The sequence below is a fragment of the Octopus bimaculoides genome, chromosome 5 (genome assembly GCF_046866305.1).
Source record: "Octopus bimaculoides isolate indiv1 chromosome 5, ASM4686630v1, whole genome shotgun sequence".
Taxonomy (NCBI): Eukaryota; Metazoa; Mollusca; class Cephalopoda; order Octopoda; family Octopodidae; genus Octopus; species Octopus bimaculoides.
This window is the reverse complement of record NC_142932.1, coordinates 21,357,614-21,380,633: the sequence shown is the minus strand read 5'-3', so window position 1 is coordinate 21,380,633 and position 23,020 is coordinate 21,357,614. Positions and strand designations below refer to the sequence as shown.

The following is a 23,020-nucleotide window of genomic DNA, read 5'->3' as shown; positions in this document are numbered from 1 at the left end:
CCCAACTGTCCACAACTTCTTTCCATTTTTTCACTCTGATATACATTAGTTGTTTATGAGAAAGTAAATGAGCTTAGTGGGGTTAATGCTTAATGCTCTAGGACCTCAATCTAAAAGCTTTACATTCAGTAACAAAATTTAACTGTGAAAAGTCTTATAACTATATACTTGACATAAATGTCAACTCAGTCTCATATATAGCATTTCAAAGTCTTATATACTATTCCAATGTCATATTTATAAGATAACCTATTTCTGTGTCACAACCCCTTCTTAGTGCCATATATTTTACCTCAGAGTTGTATAGCCTACCTTGATGGCATATTACTGCTTTCACAATGAGATATCCTATTTTTGTCACTTATCTTACATGATCCTTATGTATTCCACATCAAAGTTATATCCCACCCCAATGTCACATATTCTTTTTCAAAATGACATTTATACCACTTTAATGTCAAATATCTTGTTTCCATGTTACTTACTCTGCAGGTGAAATCTTATCACAACCTGCCTCAATGTTGTATGTCTTCATTGTGAAAACCTTTCTTCGAAAAGAAGCCATGCTTTAGAACTATCACATCACTGCAATGTATACTTGTTGTTATAAGATAAGCAATCAGGATGACGAATGGGGGAGGGCAAATACACAGGGAACACCTCAGCCAGTACAAATAAATACAAAACAGAAGAGGTGATAGAGTTAAGGAAGAGGAAGTAGGAGGCGAAAGACAACAAGGACAAGAAGATGAAGCAGTAGCTGCCTAAGATATCTAGCTGTAGCAATGAGCCACCTATGATCAGTCATCAGCATCAGCATCATCATCATCACCAGCATCATCATTATGATCATCAGGTTCAGCACTTACCAGGGTTGTCAGCAGGAAATTTGCCTTGTTCTACGATGGTGGGAGTCCGAGGGATACAATATTCCAATATTCCATCATTCTTAGATATTGTGTCTCTATGACAGTATTTAGCTTCAGTAAAGAGAAGAGTAAAACAGGGCATTAAAACCACCACTTCATGGGCTAGTGAGCTGGCAAGCTGGCTGGACAGTTAGTTTGTTAAAGCCGCTTCTGCTGGCACAGCTAAACATTCTAGAGTAAGTCTTCAGTTGTCCTTCAGCAAACACAGTGTAATAGTCACAGCTAGTTCATGCTATCCACATGTGGAATATGGTTCTCTTATGGATAATATGGTATTCTTACAAAAAATATGGGATAACTTATGAAAAGTAAGGATGTATTATGGTCAAAATGGTTAACTAAAGAAGTTGCTTGTGTCATAAAGAATAGAGCAATTTGTAATGAATAGCAAATAATACATAATGAAAATATCAGTGCAAATTAGTTTAAATTCAGATATGTATATAAATATATATTACATCTGAACAATAGAAGCTGTGGCAATATAAATAATTTTTCATAAAATAAATGACATTAAATTTTCTCTTACATTTTTCAAGCATAGAAAAACTCTTCTTCGTAATGCAGCAGGATAAAAAATAAGTGTGAAATACATGGGATCAAAAGTTATTTCAGCTCATTCATAATATTTAGTATCATAATGAAGAAAGAGTACATTATGGCTTGAAATACTTAAAGAAAGCACAGAATGTCATCTATTTTATGATATGAAAAAAAAGTTACATTGCCATGCATTCTTTAATTCAAATTCTCAATACTATCAATACTACATACATTTTCTCAATATATATATATATATATATCAAATCTTATCTTTCTATCTACATGTGTACATGCATGTGTGTGTGTATGTGTGTGTGTATGTGTGTGTGCATGTGTGTGTGTATGTATGTGTGTGTGTGTATGTGTGTGTGTGTGTGTGTGTGTGTGTGTGTGTGTGTGCGTGTATATATATATATATGATGATGTATATATACATATATATATATATTTATCGTCAAAGTATCATCTATCCGAAAAAGAAGCACACTCTAAAGCATAGAGCAGTAATGTATTTCCATGCAGTTAAGTCTATGCCTGGTCATAGAGTGACCAATGGTTTCAAAGCCATAAAGGGCCTAGCCCCATGGATGGCTCATCAGACTCTAAAGTTGAAGACACATATGACTCTTCAACTCTGGGAGGCAGGAATCTGTTACAGTCAGTTATTAAGTAACCAAAGAATAAGCAATCCAGTTTGGTGACGATGGGTTATCTCCTCACCAACCCAGATTGTTTATTCTTTGGTTACTTAACAACTAACTGGCTCTAACAGATTCCTGCCTTGCAGAATTGAGTTATATATGTGCTTGGCTTTAGAGTCTGATAAGCTGTCCATGGAGCTAGGCTCTTTATGGATGCGAAACCATTGGTCAATATGACTGGACATAGACTTATCTGCATGTATGTATGTATGTATGTATGTATGTATGTATGTATGTATATATATATATATATATATATATATATATATATATATATATATATATATATATATAGGTGCAGGCAAAGCTGTATAGTTAAGAAGTTTGCTTCCCAGCCACATATTTTTGGTCTCACTGCATGGTACCTTGGGTAAATAAATGTCTTGCGAGACAATGGTAAAAGAAAGAGATCAGTCGCACACGCATGTATGCCTGTATGTGTATGTGTGTGTATGAGTGTATGCATGTGTTTGTTTACATTTGCACTGAGAAGATGAGATGAATAAAAAATGTTTAACTTGAAAAACAAGTAGGAGTTAATGATAGGAAGGGCATCAGACTGTAAAACAATGCCTCGATAATATATTTGTCAAACCCATGCTACCATGAAATAATACAAGTAAAACAAATTACACACACACACACATGCTACAGAACCTCACAACACTAGATACCAATATTCAAGTATAATCTAAGGCCTAATTAGATAACCTATGAATAAAACCAAACAACACCAATGTAAGTGATTTCCAGAAACTATGAACCCACAAACACTTTCCACTTTACAAGAATGAAAGACAACTCAAAATAACAAGACTAAGATACAAGAAATCCACAACCAAGCATAACAAATGTGTATTCTCATCATTAGCTGCCAAACAGATATCACTATGGTTTTGACACCTGGGCAGTACAATCTGATCCAGCAGTGTCACATATAACTGGCACTATGTCAACTGCAACAGTGAGTGTTTCAGTTGATCTGATCCACAGATGAGCTTACTTGTGAAATTAATGTACAAGTGGCTGAGCACTCCACAGACATGCAAACCTTTAATGCAGTTCTCAAGGAAGTTCAGTGTGACCCCAAATGTGACAAGGCTAGCTTTTTGAAATACAGGTATGACTCGGTTTTGCCAGCTGAGTGGAGTGGATCAATGTGAAATAAAGTGTCTTGCTCAAGGACACAATGCATCACTAGGAATCAAAGTCACAACCTTACAATTGTGAGCGAATACCCTAACCACTAAGCCATATATATATAGCAATAATTGGGTACCCTCCCAGCAGTATACTGGATAGATACTATCCCTTAGTGGGTTGAACCCCCAACCCCTAACTCTCTCACGTTATATATATATATAGATAGATAGATAAACAGACAGCCAAACATCATGTCAAGCAATATATTACTGGTTATGATTGATAACTCATCAGAATATTGTAGTGGCAATACATGACATGAATACCAACAGTAATATTCTGATCAGTTATATGTCATAACCAGTAAAATATTGCTTGGTGATATAAAGATATACTGCTCTATTATATTGTGTGTGCTTTTCATTCTGACTTATAGACAATTAAGGAAAATATATACACACATATATTCTATGCACACACACACTTTCAAGGGTCAGACAAAATTCATTGAGGCAGATTTTCTATAGCTGAATGCCCTTTCAGTTGCCAAGTCTTAGCTGTTTCTCAGTAATGTAATATTTCCCAAGTTGATTTGAATACAGTACATATCCAGCCATTGTAATGTATGCATTTGAGGGTCCTAAGGAAAACGTTACCTTGTTTCAAATGATACTACTTGTATGACAATGAGAGTTTTATAATTTACATGTGCTGTTGAGAGAAGAAGAGATACACACTCATATACAGACAAATACCTATGCAAACATGCAGCAAAATTTTGTCAGATTCCATTTACTGAATTCACTCACAAGGCTTTGGTTAACCTGTGGATACAGTATAAAAAAACGTCTTCAAGGTGCTGTGCAGTGAGATTGAACCTGAAACCATGTGGTGGCATAGAAAAGTTCTTAGCCATACAGTCATACCTGTGCCTATATATATATATATATATATATATATATATATATATATACATACATACAGACACACACAAAGACATATTCTGCATATAAGTATACAAATATAAATATGCATATACATACATTACATACATATATGTATGTGTATGTATATATGCATACACACACACATATAAGCATATGTATATGTGTGTGTGTGTGTGTGTATATATATATATATATATATATATATATATATATGTATGTGTGTGTATACACATACATACACATATAACATGAACACATATATTTACATACATTCACATATATAACATACAAATGTATATATATTCTGTACGCATGTAGTTATACATTTATTCGGTATATACATATATGTATGTCAGTGTATATACACATAATGCTGTTTTTCTATTCAGTCTCCTTATCAATAATTTGTATGTCTATCACAGTTTACTTTTCATTTCTCTCTCTAGCACTTTCTAGTTTCTATCACTTTATTTCCCCTATCACGTTCCTACCCTTCACACTCTTAGTCACCACACTCTCATCTTGTCAGTTACATTTGCCTTGAATAGAGACAAAGAGAACTGATTAGTTTGCAGTGGCAACCTCTCTAGTGGTGGTGCTATGATAAAATGCACCAAATGCAATCTGTAAATAGGTTGGAGTGAGACAGAGACAACATAAGCTAAAGAGAGAAGTTTTTGATCTTGTTGACAGCATGATAACCACTCTTCTTGGTACTGTAATAAAATGCACTGATATGTGTAAATACACATTCATGTGTGTCTATTATAACAAGCACATCACATTATGCTTCTGGACAAGTAACATCACATCTCTGTTCCTCTTAGCCTATGAATGATCCCACTTTTATTTCATATCTGTCATTCGCAATAGGAATTGCATCCAAATGTAAAAGTAGTTGCTTCAGCCATAAAAAAAACCATCCAATTTATATTAGCATTAAAAAAATATTGTAAACAACGAAGAAAACAATTAGGAACTGCACTGCATTATAAATACTGGCTGTGTATTCTGCAACTAATACTAACCCCCAATCCAGTAAGTCTAACAAAGATACTTTGACTCTATATATAGAGTGCTTTCTCTACATAAATCTCTCAATCCTGTTAAAATCTGGAGATTTTGATGAAATGCAGTTAATCCAATATAAAGATTATTAAAAAAAAATATAACTATTGCATGAATTTGGATAAAATCTGGTGATAAGATGTTATGATTGTTGATGCATATAATGAATATGGTTTTTACCTGTTGTCATGTTACTTTCACCTATCTAGGTAGGTTGAATACAGATAAGATGATTACACGTAGGTGTTTGTGTATATTTTTTTATAAGATACTGATTCTTGGGTAATGGTTAATTGTCTTGGGTATTGTTTTATTGTCTTCAGTAGTTTCTGTAACTTGGAAACTGCACAACTCCCATGAGAAAAAGCATTCTGAAGTATGCCTTCATAGCCTCCATTTAAATGTTTTGTAAGACCAGCCTCACCAACAAATACTGTTATTTCAATAATTAGACACACCTCATAAACTTACCCACATGCAGAGACTATACATTTAAAATATATCAGTAGATTAATCATTGACATAATGATCAAATATGTAATCACACTACTGCTTAGAATCAATAAATCCTAATATAAATTCCCTGCTGGTGCATACAGATGACACTGAAATATTATATTAATTCTTTTCTCCAAGTCCAATCTCTCTTCCACTAACTAAATTATAAATAAATAATTTCATAAATGATAATAATTAAATTGTTAATGCTGAACTCTAACTCATTACCCACCATAATGCTTGAAAATTGAAGGAAGGAAAGAATCCAAAGAAACTCACTTGACAAATCACTTGACAAAGAAGTTCTTTCTATAATGAGGCTAAACTTTGTTTCTCACACAGAAGAAGGCTTAATTCCTGTTTTTCAGCCCCAAAGAACACTATTCAAATAGTGTTTACATGGTGTTCAAGACTTAGCCACAACAGTGGTCAAGATTTAAGTCCAGAACTATGATATGGCTTACAACATTAAAAAAAAATCATTATTTAATGCCAAGACATTTATATAAATATTAGACGCATTTATCACAAAATTAAACCAGGCTTCTGCTTGTAAGTTGTCCAGGTGTCTTTCATAAAGCAACTCTGATTTGCATGCAATCTTCATGGAAGCTGAAGCAGCAAAGAGAGATAACAAAAAAAAAAGAAAAAAAAAGAAAAGAAAAAAGAAAAAAGACACACACACACACAAAAAAGAATGGGTGAGAGTTTAAGGGGCACAGAGAATGTAAACTGATAAGCTCAATGGACATATAACCATGAAGAAACTAAGGAAACTCAGATCATGCATCTCAAGAATGTTTCCCTTCATGTATTTGCTGATTCTTAAACTAATACTAATACGACAAGTATTACTATTTCCATTCTAAGCAGTAGTTTTGGACCAACTGATATGTGTAGAGAATTAGTATTAATTAATCACATAGTTATGATATAAGAAACTCAGTGAATAATTAATACAGTAATTTCAAATTGATTTACAGGAAAAACAGAATGTCAAGAAAATAATGTGGATGGGATAGGAAAGATAAATGATTCAGAAGATGAAATATTAAATTGCATGTAATGAGAGAGAGAGAGAGAGAGGAAAAAGAGGGAGAGAACAAGAGAGAGATGGGAAAAGATGTGGAGGAAGAAAACTTAACTGAAGATATGTGGGAAAAAGCAAAATATATACACATAACAGAATAATTGTGGAATGAGGAACCATAGGCTGTTAACTGAATAAAGGTGATGAGGTTCTTGTCAATTGATTGATGATGTTAATTGGAGAATGTTGGTGCTGGAGGCAGAGACTGAAACTTCAGACTTTGAATAGTAAGTGTAGATTCTGTTCCATAGTTTGTTTGATAAACACTATAGTTGGTCAAAGTAGCTAGCTTCAGTTTTATTACATGCATGCACACATGCTATCATTTTCACTAATACTCAACAGGTCATTACAGTTTGTTGTTTATGGAGTTCTTTTAAATTAGTGTGTGGTCAGTTTGCAATAATGAATATGATAAAGTAGGTGGTCAGTATATGAAATATTCTCTTAGAGAGACTATGTGTATTAAATATTTCAGTTAACCTCATTCTACATTTGTATATTTTAATCAAATACTACTTTAAATGCATACACTGTTTTAATTTAAGTTTGGTCAGCTTCTGCACAAAATCAGCAAATATTTTTTTTACTGATTTCTACAGTGGAACAAAAAATTCTGACTTAACTTAGAAAGATCGGGGTGTTTGTCACTGAAGGTTGCTAAATCAAACCAAAACCCCAATGTGTAATGGTATGCTAATGACATTCTTAGCATGTTCTATGTTTTTGACACACAGAGTCTCTGAAGAGAAGTTTCTCTGAAACAATATTATGGTTAGCGCTGTTCTGTATATATATATATACTAAAAATGTTATGCACATCATCAATTTAATCTAATGCTGTTTCAGTTGTACACACACACAGGTACATACATATGAATATGCATATATAGACATATAAATATACATACATGTGTGCATGTATGTGTATACATATATGCATAGACAGATAGACACACATGCACACGTACTCATATATATACACACGTATATGCACACACACATATTTATATGTATTTATACAGATACCTATATTATATTATATTATATTATAAATATATATATATATATTATATTCATATATATATATATATATATATATATATATATATACACACATACACCTTTATACATATACCATAACTAATATATATGCATGTGAATGTCTGTTTGTGTGTATATATATACATATACACACATACATACGCATAAGTGTGTGTGTGTGTGTGTGTGTGTTTGTTTACATGCACACACATGTATATCATCACGTTCAGCTATCCCAGGAATTAAATGAAACTCACTCCTAACCCATTTAAAACCAGTCATAACCTCCATACATTTTCTTTCACACACAGCACCAGAACAAATCTCATGCTTGTGTTTGGTATTCAAAAACCAAGAATACAACACACAAGCCGTGGTTTACACCAAGGATGTGACAATTTTCATAACCTAGTCCAATAGTTTGGTATCTCTGTAATTTCATCAACCTACTGTATATCCTTTATCTTTAGGATATTTGGCAATGATTTAACTATACCACTTATTGTGTACGACACTTTACTGTCCTACCTAACAGACTAGAGGATGACAAGCATACACCCTACTCCACCATATATTTTAAGTATTTTAATGGTAAATGCACATGTCCATATATTCATATCTATACACACAAAAACACCCACAATCATTGTTTTAATAGCCACCTTTCCATGCTTGCATGGGTTGGCTGGAGTTTAGTGCAGCATATTTTCTACAGCTGGATGCCCTTCATATCACCAACCCTTACCTCTGTCCAAGCATAGTAATATTTTCTTATGGATGGCCATGTTTTCACAAAATATTGGAAATGAATGATGCTGTGTGTATGATAGTGATACTTATTTATAATTATCACATGACACCAATTCAAGACAACACAAATGTACACACATATGCATATATGACAGGATTCTTTCTGTTTCCATCTACCAAACTCACACACAAGGCTTTGGTTAGCCTCAGGATGTAGTGGAAGACACTTTCCCAAGGTGCTACACAACAAGATTAAACCTGACACAAATATACATGCACATTTATACACACACACTTTATATACAAACATGCATATATATATATATATATATATATATATATATATATTACATACAAATATATAGTCATATATATATATACACATACATATATATAGTCATATATATATATATATATATATATATATACACATATATATATATATATACACACACACAAACATATATACATACACACATATATACATACACACATATATACACACACACATATATACATACACACATATATACATACATATGTGGACTACTTGTACTTTACACCTTCAACTCTCAATCTATGGCTAGATTCAAAAAGAACCTCCAGAATTTTGTTAAGAATCTGGGTTTTTCATAATCAGTGAAGCACATTTCAAAACAGTCAACTATCTGAGATGCAAATTTAAACTTTAAAAATATCACACATAAAGATGTTCATGAAACTTATTAAAATACTTATGCATTTATATGAACACATTCTCAAACTCCCTTTAGAGAATCATCAAGAATTTAGAGAACTATTCATTCATATTTCCTACACTTTCTTCTAAAGAAAAAAAAAACAAACAAACAAAAAACAACCCAAAAAATGTTTAGCCCTTATAATGAAATACTTGTGAAAATTGGATTCCATGAAAAAGTCCATTACTTTTAGACTATAAAGTCAAATCATACCAAAAAATGGAATTTGCAATTATCTACCTTTGTATGACCGAGACCTTTGGAAATGTGCTGTGCGTGAGAAGACCCGGCAAGCCAAGTAAGATCGTTGCCAGTGCCCCTGGACTGGTTCTTGTGCGGGTGGCACATGAGATGCACCATTTTGAGCGTGGCCGTTGCCAGTACCGCCTGACTGGCTCCTGTAGGATTTTCGAGCGAGATCGTTGCCAGTGCCCCTGGACTGGCTTGTGCGGGTGGCACATAAAAGACACCATTTCGAGCGTGGCTGTTTTCGTGCGGGTGACACGTAAAAGCACCCACTACACTCTCTGAGTGGTTGGTGTTAGGAAGGGCATCCAGCTGTAGAAACTCTGCCAAATCAGACTGGAGCCTGGTGTTGCCATCCGGTTTCACCAGTCCTCAGTCAAATCGTCCAACCCATGCCAGCATGGAAAGCGGACGTTAAACGATGATGATGATGATGATGATGATGATGTAGCAAGCTTTTCTTTAAATTCTTACACAAATACAATCCATCTTCATGCAAACATCACAAACTACTAAGCCAGAAAAATGTGAAACTTTCACATTTCACTATCATCAACTTTGTACATTATACTAGCTGGGTCTAATAAATTACAGCTTTTAATCACAAATACTACCCCACAAACATGTATTGCAACTTCAGAGATCAACTCAATATGTCCTACATAGGTTTAATAAAACGTACTATAAACATACATACTTATTCTGCAATACTAACAGAAAAACTGTTCTATCAAATTACAACACTAAAAGATAGTAATGTACTCTTTAACACAAAATGGAAAATTCATTACTTTGCAAAGCCTACCCCAGTAAAGAAAAAAACATTACAATGACATAAAAACTCAGAACCCGTAGATATTTCAAACCTGTGAAATTTCCCAATGAATAATCCATCGATACTTCCCTATTGGGTAAGAATTAACTAACTTTCTCAATCCTTAACAACTCAAGCTAAGTATACTTATATTAATTCCAATCCCATTTTCTCACTCTCCATACTTGTACAGGATATCAAATCTATTAACACACATAAATGAGCAAGTATAAGTTTATATGACAAAATACGTATACATAAGAATTCTGAGTGCATGTACACACACACATATACATTTACACAGATATGTACATGCATATTCACAGGCATGTCTTAGTAAGGGTATGTTCATGTGCAGACATATATGAAGGCAGGTATTTATAGGAATATATCTACCTATGTGCATGTACATTCACACACACACACATACATATTTGCAAGTATTAATGTATATGTGTATCTTTATATGTAAGTATACTTGTGTATGCATGTGCAAATACAGCTATCTGTAAATTTATATACATATATATCTATCTAGGTGTATTTTGTTTATCGGGATATATATGTGGTTCTTTTATCATCAGCTTTTCATGAATATCACCCTTTAATTAGTACTCTTTCTCTCACCTGTTCCTCCAAACATATGTGTGTATGTGTGTGTGTGTGTGTTCACAAGAGAATGATGAGTAACTAAGAAAGAAAATAAGACATCAACATATATAGAGACTTCATTCAAAGAAATCACGGACAAAATTCCCTTTAGACACCTAAAAGACAGTTTGTTGCGTGAAATATGTTACAGTATTGGTGCAACTGAGGCAAAAATAATTGCATATGAGCTTGTACTTTATATAGAGATAGGAGATCTGAAAGGTAATATACTAAATGGATACTTTAGGAATCATAATAACAGTGGTATTAGTTATGTTGATGCAGCCAAATGTAAATGATGAAACTCAGACATGACTTTCTGTGTGATCTGGTTTGCTTTCCTGTTACCATATAAGGTAATATATATATGTACAAGGCTAAGTATGGATAGTCTGAACAAACAGCACTGCTTGAGAATAGTAAGAATTGGTAGTCTGATTGTTACAGGGTTAAACCTTTGTGTGCATATGTGTGTCTTTGGATGGGGTAGGTAAGATAGGAAAAAAACAAAACAAAACAGATACCAACTTACCATGATCAAAATAGAATTTATGAAAATCCATTCCAACTATCAGATTTCCCAAAGCTTCTGGTTCAAAGCTTGTGACATGAGGGTCAACAAATCTTCTGAAAGACAAAATTAAGATGTGTGATAAATGTTTTGTTACAAAAAAAGTCATAACAGGTTCATAATGGAAACAGACACATATTTTGAGTGTTAGGTGGATGGGTGGGGGAATAAATTCAGAATATCAAGGAAGATAAAAGTATGGGGAAAATAGAATAGATAATTATTTAAAGTAAATAGTATTGAAATTTTATGTAGAAAAATGAGTAAATGTAGGTAATTGAAAAACCATTTTATAAATAAACAAAAGAGACTGGAGTGCATAAGAGAAGAAAACAAGAAACAAAGGAAACAGAAATGATGGCTTATGACAGTAGGAAGGAGAAGATAGAAATTTATAATACAGAGCAAAATGAGACAATCTGCTGAGCACTACAGACCAGATCTGTGCCTGGTCAGAGGTCTCAGCCGAAATCAAAGTGATGCAGAGATGGAAGATGACAGTAGATGGTGCTATTGTAGTAAAGAGACAAGCTTGGAAAGATCAGAAGAAAGGGAATAGCAGAGAAGAATATCAAAAAGCTAGAAGGGAAGGTAAACCTAGCAAGGATATAAGCAGAGATAGAGAAGTTTGCACATATTCTGTGCTGTGAGGATCAGAAGCATAAGGTGTTTCACATTGATAAGTAGTGTACAGTGAAAATCAAGATGATGTATGAGAGAAGTGTATATGGAATGATAATGAGAGATGGAGAGAGAGAGAGAGTGTGTGTTTACATCAATTAAGCACAACAGAAGAAACAGTCATGACATTTCATAGCACTATGAGAGATGGCTGCGAAGTGTGTGGTAGCTAAGTACTTCTCTTACAATTATGTCATTAGGAATATGGCACCAGTGCTACCTCCTCCTAGGACAAAGCAAAATTATATCTCATCCAAAGTAATCCTGTTCTTAATCAGTTTTGCAATAACCCTTTCTGTAATTTTGATAACCTGGTAGTTCAGCAATTTACTGCCTTAATAGTTCATTCTTTTTGATGCATCTCCTTTGCCCTTATAACAATTTACAATGATACTACAGTACCAGTTTTTGCCTTGATTTACTATTTGAATGACCAGCCTGTACCTCACTCTGCCATATATAATTTAGTGTCTTGGCAACAATTCCCAATGAATGAGCTGTTTTCCATATTGAGCCAGGTTCTGGAGCTGTCTTGAGGCCATGATGGAAGATGAGGGCTGCTACTTTGAGTAACCTATAATCTCCCAGCCATTACATAGTTGACATTTTTTGATTTTTTAAAAATACTTTTATTTTTGGATGGGATATTGCATTTTCTTTTCTTTTTATGCAAACTATCAAATTTAGACCGAACACCATGTAAACACACACACATGCACATAAACACTTTGGTGGTTGTATACAGACTGAATGAGTCAGTGAAGTATATAAATGTGATACACATGCAAGATATATAATAAAGATCACATTCTGTTTCTGTGATGACTTATTACTAGTGATGCTAATTTACTCAACCAATTTTACCTTTTACCAATCTACCTAGCATTCCCACTAGTGTATTTCTGATTAAATGTACAGGTGTCCTTCTTGTACAAGTTGTCATCGAATCATCAAAAAGAATCCCCAAGTATACTCTTCTGCTCTATGACCGCAATAAACAAAAACATAAATGAAATATAGAATTGCAATTGAACAAAGAGCATAAACAATACGTACGTGTATCCTTCAAAATCACTACTTGTGATGGCAGCGATAAGTTGTTCAGTCAACTTAATAATTTCTTGTTTGCGACCTGCGATGAAAAGTTAGATAGAAACTCAGATGAAACGACAAGAGAGAAATAAACAACAAGTTGAACACAGTTAACAATGATTATAATGTATAAAATACATAAAATGGTAATTTCAATCAATGTGGAAACTTAATATATAACCTTTAAGTATAAGAACACATGTACTATGTTTGATGGATTTAAGATATAAAGACAGATATCTTTGATGGAATTTATGCTCTCACTAGTAAGAAAACATCTTTTTTTTTACATTTTGGAATTAAAATAATATAAAGCTAGGTTGCTATTTTATACTTTCTTACTAATAACAGTTTCAAAGAAAAACACAATAGAAAGCCAATAAACAAATAAAGATAAAGAATAAAATAATATAAATCAAAATGCAACAATGAAAACAGAGCAAAAGAATGATATAACAGGCAATGTTGAAAGGGGGAATAGATATAAATTTTAGCATATTTTTAAACAATACTATATGAAGGAAATTATTGATAGAGAAACTATGACAATGTGGTCAGAATTATTGACTAAAATCATTGAAACGTGGATAGTAAGGAATAAAAGAAACATACATGACGATAAAACAAAAATATTGTAAAATAGAAAATAATGCAAGAATGTAATTTGATATTTTCTGGTAAATTCATTGACAATTTTCATAAGGCAAACTTAGAAAAGGCTTTAAGAGAAACAAAAGAGGAAAAAGGAAAACAGTTAAATTCATATCTGAACTGCAATAAAAAAAAAAAATGGTTATAAAGGGTTATAATAACAATATCCAGCAAAGACTTAAATGATAAAGATCAATATACCTTAATTCATTAGTTGATATCAATGTCAAATGAAATTTGTATTTTACAGACATCATAAGAATTGGCAGGTTGGGGGTTGAAGTATACATACATACCAAGATATATATATATATATTTTAATAAATTGTCATGGGCATGGTGAACAGCATTCCTGATAGCAAGTAACATATAAAGACATATATGCTCACACAGAACTGTGATAAGTAAGACACAAGACAAAAGTAGGATATTGATCGAATATTAATAACTAGAGTGGGTTATGAATAAATATTTATACAGGGTCATATCCTTGTTTGGATAACAGAAATAAGTGATCCCTGATTAAGTTTTTAAGGAAAAATAAACCAATTCATTTAATACTTATTCCAAGCAGCTGAAAATGCCATGGCTTTATCACAGGGCCTAAATTCACAGCAAGATTAAAAATATGTTTATGCATATTTATTCATAACCCATGCAGAGATATGTGATCTTATAAGCCTACATATTCTTGATATCCTAGGCAGAAAATTCCCTTCGACTACTTTTAGCCTCTATGGAGATGATGCATTGGCTACATTTTGAGGCACAAACAAGAATACACTAGATAAACTTAGAAAAGATTTGATCCATACCCTTGATTACCTTGGCCTCAAGATTACCATGGATACAAACTTGTCAATAGTTAACTTTCAGACACCTAAGTATTAATTTTTATAAGCCCTTCTATGAGATGAATGAAACTTTAAGTTGCATGGGGCTGAATCAAACTGTTTTAAATAATAATAATAGTAATAATAATACAAAAAACACACAATATATATACATATATATATATATATATATATATATATATATATATATATATATATATATATATATACACACACACACACACACACACACACATACAGAAAGAGAGAGGGGCTAGGGGAATAAATGTATTGTTTGTGCACATAATTTTCACTTCCAATTTGATAAGGTGTGAATATTTCCATGACCTTCCATCTTTTTTTTTTTCTAACATTACTTCATAAATTGCCTTGTCAAAAGAGTAATATCATCAATATCTTAGCACCAACTACATCCACAAATTCTGGAAGAAAAGGATGTGAACTATCCACAGCAAAGAAGAATCTCCGCAAGCACCTTCATAAATAAGATCACTATTTAAATGCTAAATCGGAGATGTTCAGAAATGTAAACACTTTGAAAAGTACCTCTTCAACAATTGGAAAACATTCAACTAGAACTACATATATACACCTGACATAGCTTCCCTTCTGATTTTCATTGCTCTTCCCTCTCCCATCATTCTACCTATGCACCTACTTTATTTCTAAATAAATTCTTCCTACATCCTTGCCTCTATTATTTCTATTTCTGATTGACAAACATTAATCTCATTTATTGCAATTTTAAAATAAGTCTAATTTTTTTTTCTCTCTTAATGTCAAGCAATTTCTATTTTCTTCAGGACTTTCATAACATAATTTAGAAGAAATGGAAGTTAGACAAAAGTATCTTTTAAAAAACATTTCTCATGCTTTTCATATCATAAGAAGATAAACATGGCCTAAAAATCGAGGTAATGAAATGAATATTAGACCACATGATTCATTAAGTTGCATTGCTCTATAAATATAAAAACATTATATCTCTGTATCAAGTACTATATACTTTTTGATATAAGTACTTAAAAACAAATACTCAAAACGAATATAAAGTAGACAAATCTAGTTATTTATTTGCAAGTCTTATCTGTGGATAGTTACAGATTTGTTTCTTAGCTTCAACCTGATTTAATCTCAGTCTAAATTTGGAAAAAAATCATAGCCAGGTTATATAATAATACAGCATGAACAGAATTATTACAAAGAAAATCAGTTTCAGTAAATAAATTGTGAATGAATTTATACATAGAATTTCTCATCACAAAACCATAGTAATTATTAGAGAGGAGTGCGCAAAGAATATGAAAGACTAAGTTCAATGTAAATAACAAGTTGAATATAGACAGAAGGAAGTAGGGAGAAGACAGGATGAATGAATTTGAATAATAGGAGAAGAAGGAAGTTATTAGAGAACACTAGAAAGAAAATGTATATTTGTGTGAGAGAGAGAGTGAGAGAGAAAGGTGAAAATTAAATAATAAATATGAAGTGCACTGGTGGCAAGCCATTCACCTTTAGCGATAATTTTTGTTTTTCTCACATTATCCTATTATTTGCACAATAAATCTATAGCTGTGGCATATTCCTCAATATTTCATAGCAGCGAACAGAAAAATTAGTCTTCCATTATGATTATGACTTATGGTGCTATGCATATATATATATATATATATATATATATATATATATACATACATACATACAATATAATATATATATATATAGATATATATAAATGTATAACACACACACATATATATATATATATATATATATATATATATATATATATATATATATACATACAATATAATATATATAGATATATATAATATATACATAGTATATATATAATATATATAATATATATAATATATTAGAAATTTTGCATTTCTAAATCTCTCAGCACGATATATATATATATATATATATATATATATATCTATATATATATTATACGAGGGGTGTATGAAAAGTTTTGAGCCTTGAAGTCTTGTACCATGTTTTGTTTTTTGAGGCTAAAGGTTTTTTATACACCTCTCGTATATATAAATATATATATCTAAATATATATATGTAAATATATATATATGCATGTAAATAAATATACATATATATGTATATAAATATATATATATAAAAAGACCATATATCATATATATATATATATATATATATACATATATATATATATATATATATATATATATATATATATATATATATATACACACACACACATGTATATATATACACTTACATATACATATATGTATATCTAACAAATATATATACATTGCATGTGATATACATATATATGTGCAACAAACTATGTACTATATTTAACATATATAAATAACAGAATATATATTATATATATATATATATATAAGCACACAAACATACATACATACATACATACACACACACACACACACATATATATATATATATATATATATATACATAGATACATACACAGATGCACACAATACATATATCATCATCATCTTCATCATTTCTTTATGTAAACTTTTATGCTGGCATGGGTTGGATGTGTTATCTCCATTCTAATAGATGGATTATGAAACCAAATCTCATGGATAAGCTTAATTTTATCCTTGGTTTTGTACAGCTGAATGTCCTTCCTAACACCAACCACTTTATAGCGAGTACTGGGTGCACTTTTTTCTTGATACAAGCACTGAAGAAGGTGTTATATATTTGACATGACTAAAGGTTCTTCACAATTTTACACTTAGTAAAGTGTTAGGCACCAACACTAGAGAGGATAGGGGTGAGAGAGTGATGGCTAGCAAGAAGTGGATAAATAGTGAGATTTATGATGGATGTTGACACTAAATGGCCAGTGGGGAGTTTTGGTAAAGTGTATGAGCTACATGCAGATCTGATGAAGTCCGTTCAGTATATAACTGAAGATGGTGATAGAGCTAAGGTCATGAGGATGAAAAGGGGAGGGGTGAAGAGTATCTGAAAGTCAGGTAAGTCCAGTGGCATCCCTAGGAATACTGGAAGCAACATGCAGTGAGCCAAAGAGATCTACTGCTCTACTTAGTCACATTGGCAGGATACAGTAAGGGTGAGAAAGGGGAGGGAGGGATCAAGAGGTGAGTAACAGGAGTCTGCATGCTAGAGGCATGGGTGGTAAAGGCAAAAGCCACAAAGATACGAATGACAGTGGAATGGACAATAAACAAGTGAGTGATAAGAGGGATGTGTTATAAGAGAGGCGAGTAATAGGTGTGTATCCATTACCCACTTAAAAAATATCATGTTGCTAACTTCCTTTCCTTGCCCAGAGTGTTCCAACAGCTTCTCATAAGTAGACAACAGAAACCTTTAATTTTGTTGGTCCATTCCATTATTTTAGCCATGTTAAGCTAACATAACTAAAGGTATGCTGGAGTACAAAGGTTTAGAAAAGACAATAATAATAGAACTAAACTAAGTAACATTTCTAAATGACCATAAATAATATGAGAAAGGTTAGTTGTGGAGTATTAAATGATGTAGTGTTGATAATGTAAAACAGAATGTACTGAGATTTGGATGACCAGAGAAAACGAGTGTATGAGTTAAAGAGTCCATACACCTTTGCCAGTGTTACTCACTCTTCTTGTTTATTCTTTTGTCATCACTCTCTTCTACTTACCTTCTGGGACTGCATACATACATACGCATCATAAGATAGTAAGAACACTACCTTTAAGTGATACAAAACAGCCTCACTAGTGCTGGTAGCATAATAAAATACACCTAATACATACTGGAAAGTGGTTGGTGGCTGACTGGAAGCTGTTAAGATCTTTTAATCTCCATAGAGAGACTGGCAATAGGAATGGTATCCAGCTGTGGAAATCAAGCCCCTAAATGAATTGTACAAGTGTGACATGGTTCTGCTGCTCATCTAAGAGAGCAATAACTCTGAATAATAACTGATCCAGATTATGAGAACTTGTTGAAGAACATGCCAACAAAGAAAGATGTGGGATGATGATGATGATGCTGATGCTGATGATAATCTTCAAGGCACAAAAATATATTTTAGGAAATGTAAAATGATAACGAACTCGTATAGGGCATCCAGCTGTAGAAACTCTGCCAAATTAGACTGGAGCCTGGTGTTGCCATCCGGTTTCACCAGTCCTCAGTCAAATCGTCCAACCCATGCTAGCATGGAAAGCGGACGTTAAACGATGATGATGATGATGATGATGATATATATATATATTTCTAGATATACCGGAGTAAGCACATGAAATGTGCAACAAGGTGGAAAAAAGAGTACTCAAATACCAGAGGTAGAGTAATATGCTTTATTTAAAAGCAGCAGAAATATAACAAAAACCATTACTCTGAGTTCCCGTTCATCGGACAGTTTTGTTAGAAAACTGTTCGATGAATGGGAACGTGAAACTCAGAGTAACAGTTTTTTTGTTATATTTCTGCTGCTTTTAAATAAAGTATATATATATATATATATATATATATATATATATATATATATTATGAGAGAAAGAGAGAGAGGGTATCAATGAATATCAATGTTTGTGTATATTACAGTTCTAAAAAACAGGTACACTATTTTCCTGTGTATTGTAAGAGGTGGCTAAAAAGATTGAGATTAGAAAGGGCATGCAGTTGTAAAACACTGCCTCAAAAGAAGATGCAAAAATGATGTTTTGTGTGTTCGTGTGTACGTGGATAGTCAGCATAATGCACGGCACCTTGGGCAAGTATCTTCTACTGCCATTACTCTTCAGTTGACTAAAGCCTTACCAGCGAAATTTGTTAGACAAGACCTAGACAAGAACATGGAGGAGTGTGTGCGTGAGCGAGTGTGTGTATGTGTGTGTGCTGAATAGCTTTATATTGTTAAAGGGAGGCAACTCTGAAAAAATTTAATCGTACAATAAATCAAAACCCAACTGTTGTTCTGCATGGTTGCTGGCCGAAGCCAGAAACCAGTACAAAAACGAATATAATTCCTTTTATTGATTCCAATCAGTGGGGCTCTGTGTGTGATTGCGCAGGGGTAACAACCCCGCTCTCTATCACTATTGCTTCACAATCATGAGGCCTCATGATCAAGTTCAATGAAATGTAACTTAAGCAATTATCTTCTACTTTTGTCTCAGGCTGATCCAACCCTTGTGACTTAAATTGAGTAGACAGAACCTATGCAGAGGCCCATCAGATGAACTGTACATGTAATTCAAAAGGCTGGCATTGTCACATTCCATGTCATGTTGAGTCTGTCAGACTATTATTGTATTATGCTTATGTGTATCTGCAGAATACTCAAATGCTTTACATTTATTATTTAATGAGTTTTGCTGGTTGATGAGCTGAAATACATATCTGTTAAAACTAGTGAAAATGATCTTATAAATTTTATGAATGAGTTAGGGAGTAAAAACTGAAAGAAACCCACCATGTGTATGTGTGTGCATGCGTGTGTGTCTTCTTGTTTGTCTTCCACCACTACTTCACAACTAGTTGTAGTCTGTCATGTCCCCATAACCTAGCAGTCTGGCAAAATAAACTGATAGAATAAGTGCTAAACTTAACATTAAGTACTGGAGTCAATTTGATTGACTAAACTCTCCAAGGCAGTGCCCCAGCATGGCCACAGCCCAATCACTAAAAGAAGTAAAAGATAAAAGATGTGTGTGGAAACAGAGACAGAGAAGGAGAGAAAACATGAAAGAAGGGGAAAAAGAGAAAGCCTGCAGAGAAGACCAATGAAAGGTAATAAGCTGAAAATCCAGTAGAAGGAGAACACCAGTATCAGAGGCACATATCCTTCCCTACACCCAATCATAGGCAGTCATTGCTAGCATAAGGACAATTGATGAAGGGGTGATAAATTTATAGTTATTTTTTATAGAAAAGTTTTCTTTTACTGCAGATTTCAAACATAAAAAAAAGAAAAGAAATAAGTTGCCATGCGAAGACTCTAAGAAATCAGAAAATGTTGAAGAAAAATGTTTGGAGAAAAAAAAAAAATGTAATGGTTGTTGTAGAGCGTCATGCTAATAAGAAATGTCAAAAAATGTCAGAGCAATCTGTAAAAAAAGTCATGCTGAATGGCAGACAAGGAAAAGTCTGGTGAAGGACATGCTAAATGAACAATTAATCTGAGAAAACATATAAAGCTCAGTCTTTTAATCCTTAACTTGACGCATGCTAACATAACATCCACGCACTTGAGCAGTTTCCTTAAGCTTGAGAAAACCATAACTTGATCCTCTGACTTGAACCTTATCCAGGTTGACAAAATATAAATACCTCAGTCCTTAATCTCACCCTTATACAGCTACTCTTGTATTTAAAAAAAAATTAAACCTGTATTCTCATATTTGATCTATTTTGTAAAAGAACTTAATTTGTTACCTTTAACTTGAAGAACAATCTACACTCTCCTTGAGTCCTGTATACAACTTTCCTAACCCTATACTAGAAGAATAGTGCATAAGTTTCAAATTATTTCTGACTTTCCTGTATTGAAATCTGTGATGTACCCAGAGAGTGTAATTAATTGTTAATTGGATGGTAACTAATAGCATGTTAACATCATCAACAATTTATTCTATTCTCAACATCATATTGCTAAAGTAGCCCTATTCTTATGGTAAACCAGGGTAAAGCCCTATTCCTATGGTAAACCAGGGTAATACAAGGACATTATCACGACAAAACCCTTGGTACCCTGGTAGACTGACAATTAGCAAGACTGTCAGCTGTGGCAATACAATATTGCAAAGCCAGCTTGCATTAATCCTATAGTGCAAGCCATAACACTTAACAAACACCTACTGTTTGATGTATAGGTACCCTGGTATTACAGTTATAGCACCTCTTAATCTAATCTATCTGCATAGAATAATAAAACTAATAAAATAGAAGAATGATTGATATGACAGAATAATGTTAGGAAAAAGAATAATAAATAAAGAAGGTAAATTCCAGTTGGATAAAAATCTTTCTAAAGAACTGTTAATTTATAATTAATGTCCCAAACTTTCAAAGAGGAAAAAAGATTTTAAAAAGAAGGTAAAAATAGAAAGCAAAAGAGAAAGGGAATGAGAGAGAGAGAGAAAGAGAGGAAGAAAAAGTTCAAAAGAAAATAAACATATAGAACAGTAAACTGTCTATATGTGGAGAGAACATAATCGTTGACTTAAGTTTAATCTGTTATCTTAGGACTTCAGGAAATGTAACATGTTTAATGTTTTACTGAAGGTAGGGGGAGGGGGAGAGAGAGAGAGAGAGATAAATAGAGAGAATAGGAGGAAAAAGAAAGAGAAGTTGAATAAGAAAGCAGGAGAACATGCTGCAAGCAACAACAACACAAAATTTAATAGAAGATATAGAAATATGTTGTGTAAAATGTATGTGGAAATATGCTAAGTATCGATTTAACAATTTGGGAAGGATATCAAAGTTCAGGAGAAAAGTGATCTTTCTCTTTTGTCTAATTTTAAAATGTGCACTTGCATGTGTGTTTGTATACATACACACATACATACATACATACATATATATATATATATATACATACACACACACACACACACACATGCAAAACATACACATACCTACATATAAATAAACATACAGTGTATGCATGTGTGTGTGTATGTGTATGTGTGCATACATATATATGCATATATGTGTGTGTATATGTATGTATAATTACAATGTAGAAGACACATATTAACCAGTCAAAAAAAAACATACAAGGCTGTTGTCAAAATTTTTGCTACACCAATATTGCAACCGGGTCACTCACAACTAATAATAGATGTTTAAGTGAAATTAACAGTTTTGTGTGTTTTTGAATGGCTGCTGGGCATCTTCCATGCTGTAATTGTTTTAATTTCAACACACAGTATCAGATCAAATCACCTGTTAGGCAAGTACATCTCCGAAATATACATACATACATACATACATATATATATATATATATATATATATATA

General features: G+C 32.7%; 1 protein-coding gene across 29 annotated transcripts in view; it reads right to left on the bottom strand.

The window, feature by feature from the left end:
* LOC106874089 (calcium/calmodulin-dependent protein kinase type II delta chain) overlaps positions 1–23,020 on the bottom strand; it is a 349,479-nt gene that overhangs the window by 10,577 nt on the left and 315,882 nt on the right. For 22 of the 29 annotated variants that reach the window (XM_089352054.1, XM_052967906.2, XM_089352073.1 and 19 more), the window contains 3 exons: positions 13,473–13,548; positions 11,697–11,791; positions 870–980 (listed from right to left, as the gene is read on the bottom strand). In XM_089352054.1, coding sequence (XP_089208180.1) covers positions 870–980; positions 11,697–11,791; positions 13,473–13,548 — 282 coding nt within the window. The remainder of the gene's footprint in view (positions 1–869; positions 981–11,696; positions 11,792–13,472; positions 13,549–23,020) is intronic. The other 7 variants (XM_089352065.1, XM_089352070.1, XM_089352059.1 and 4 more) reach the window with 1 other exon arrangement.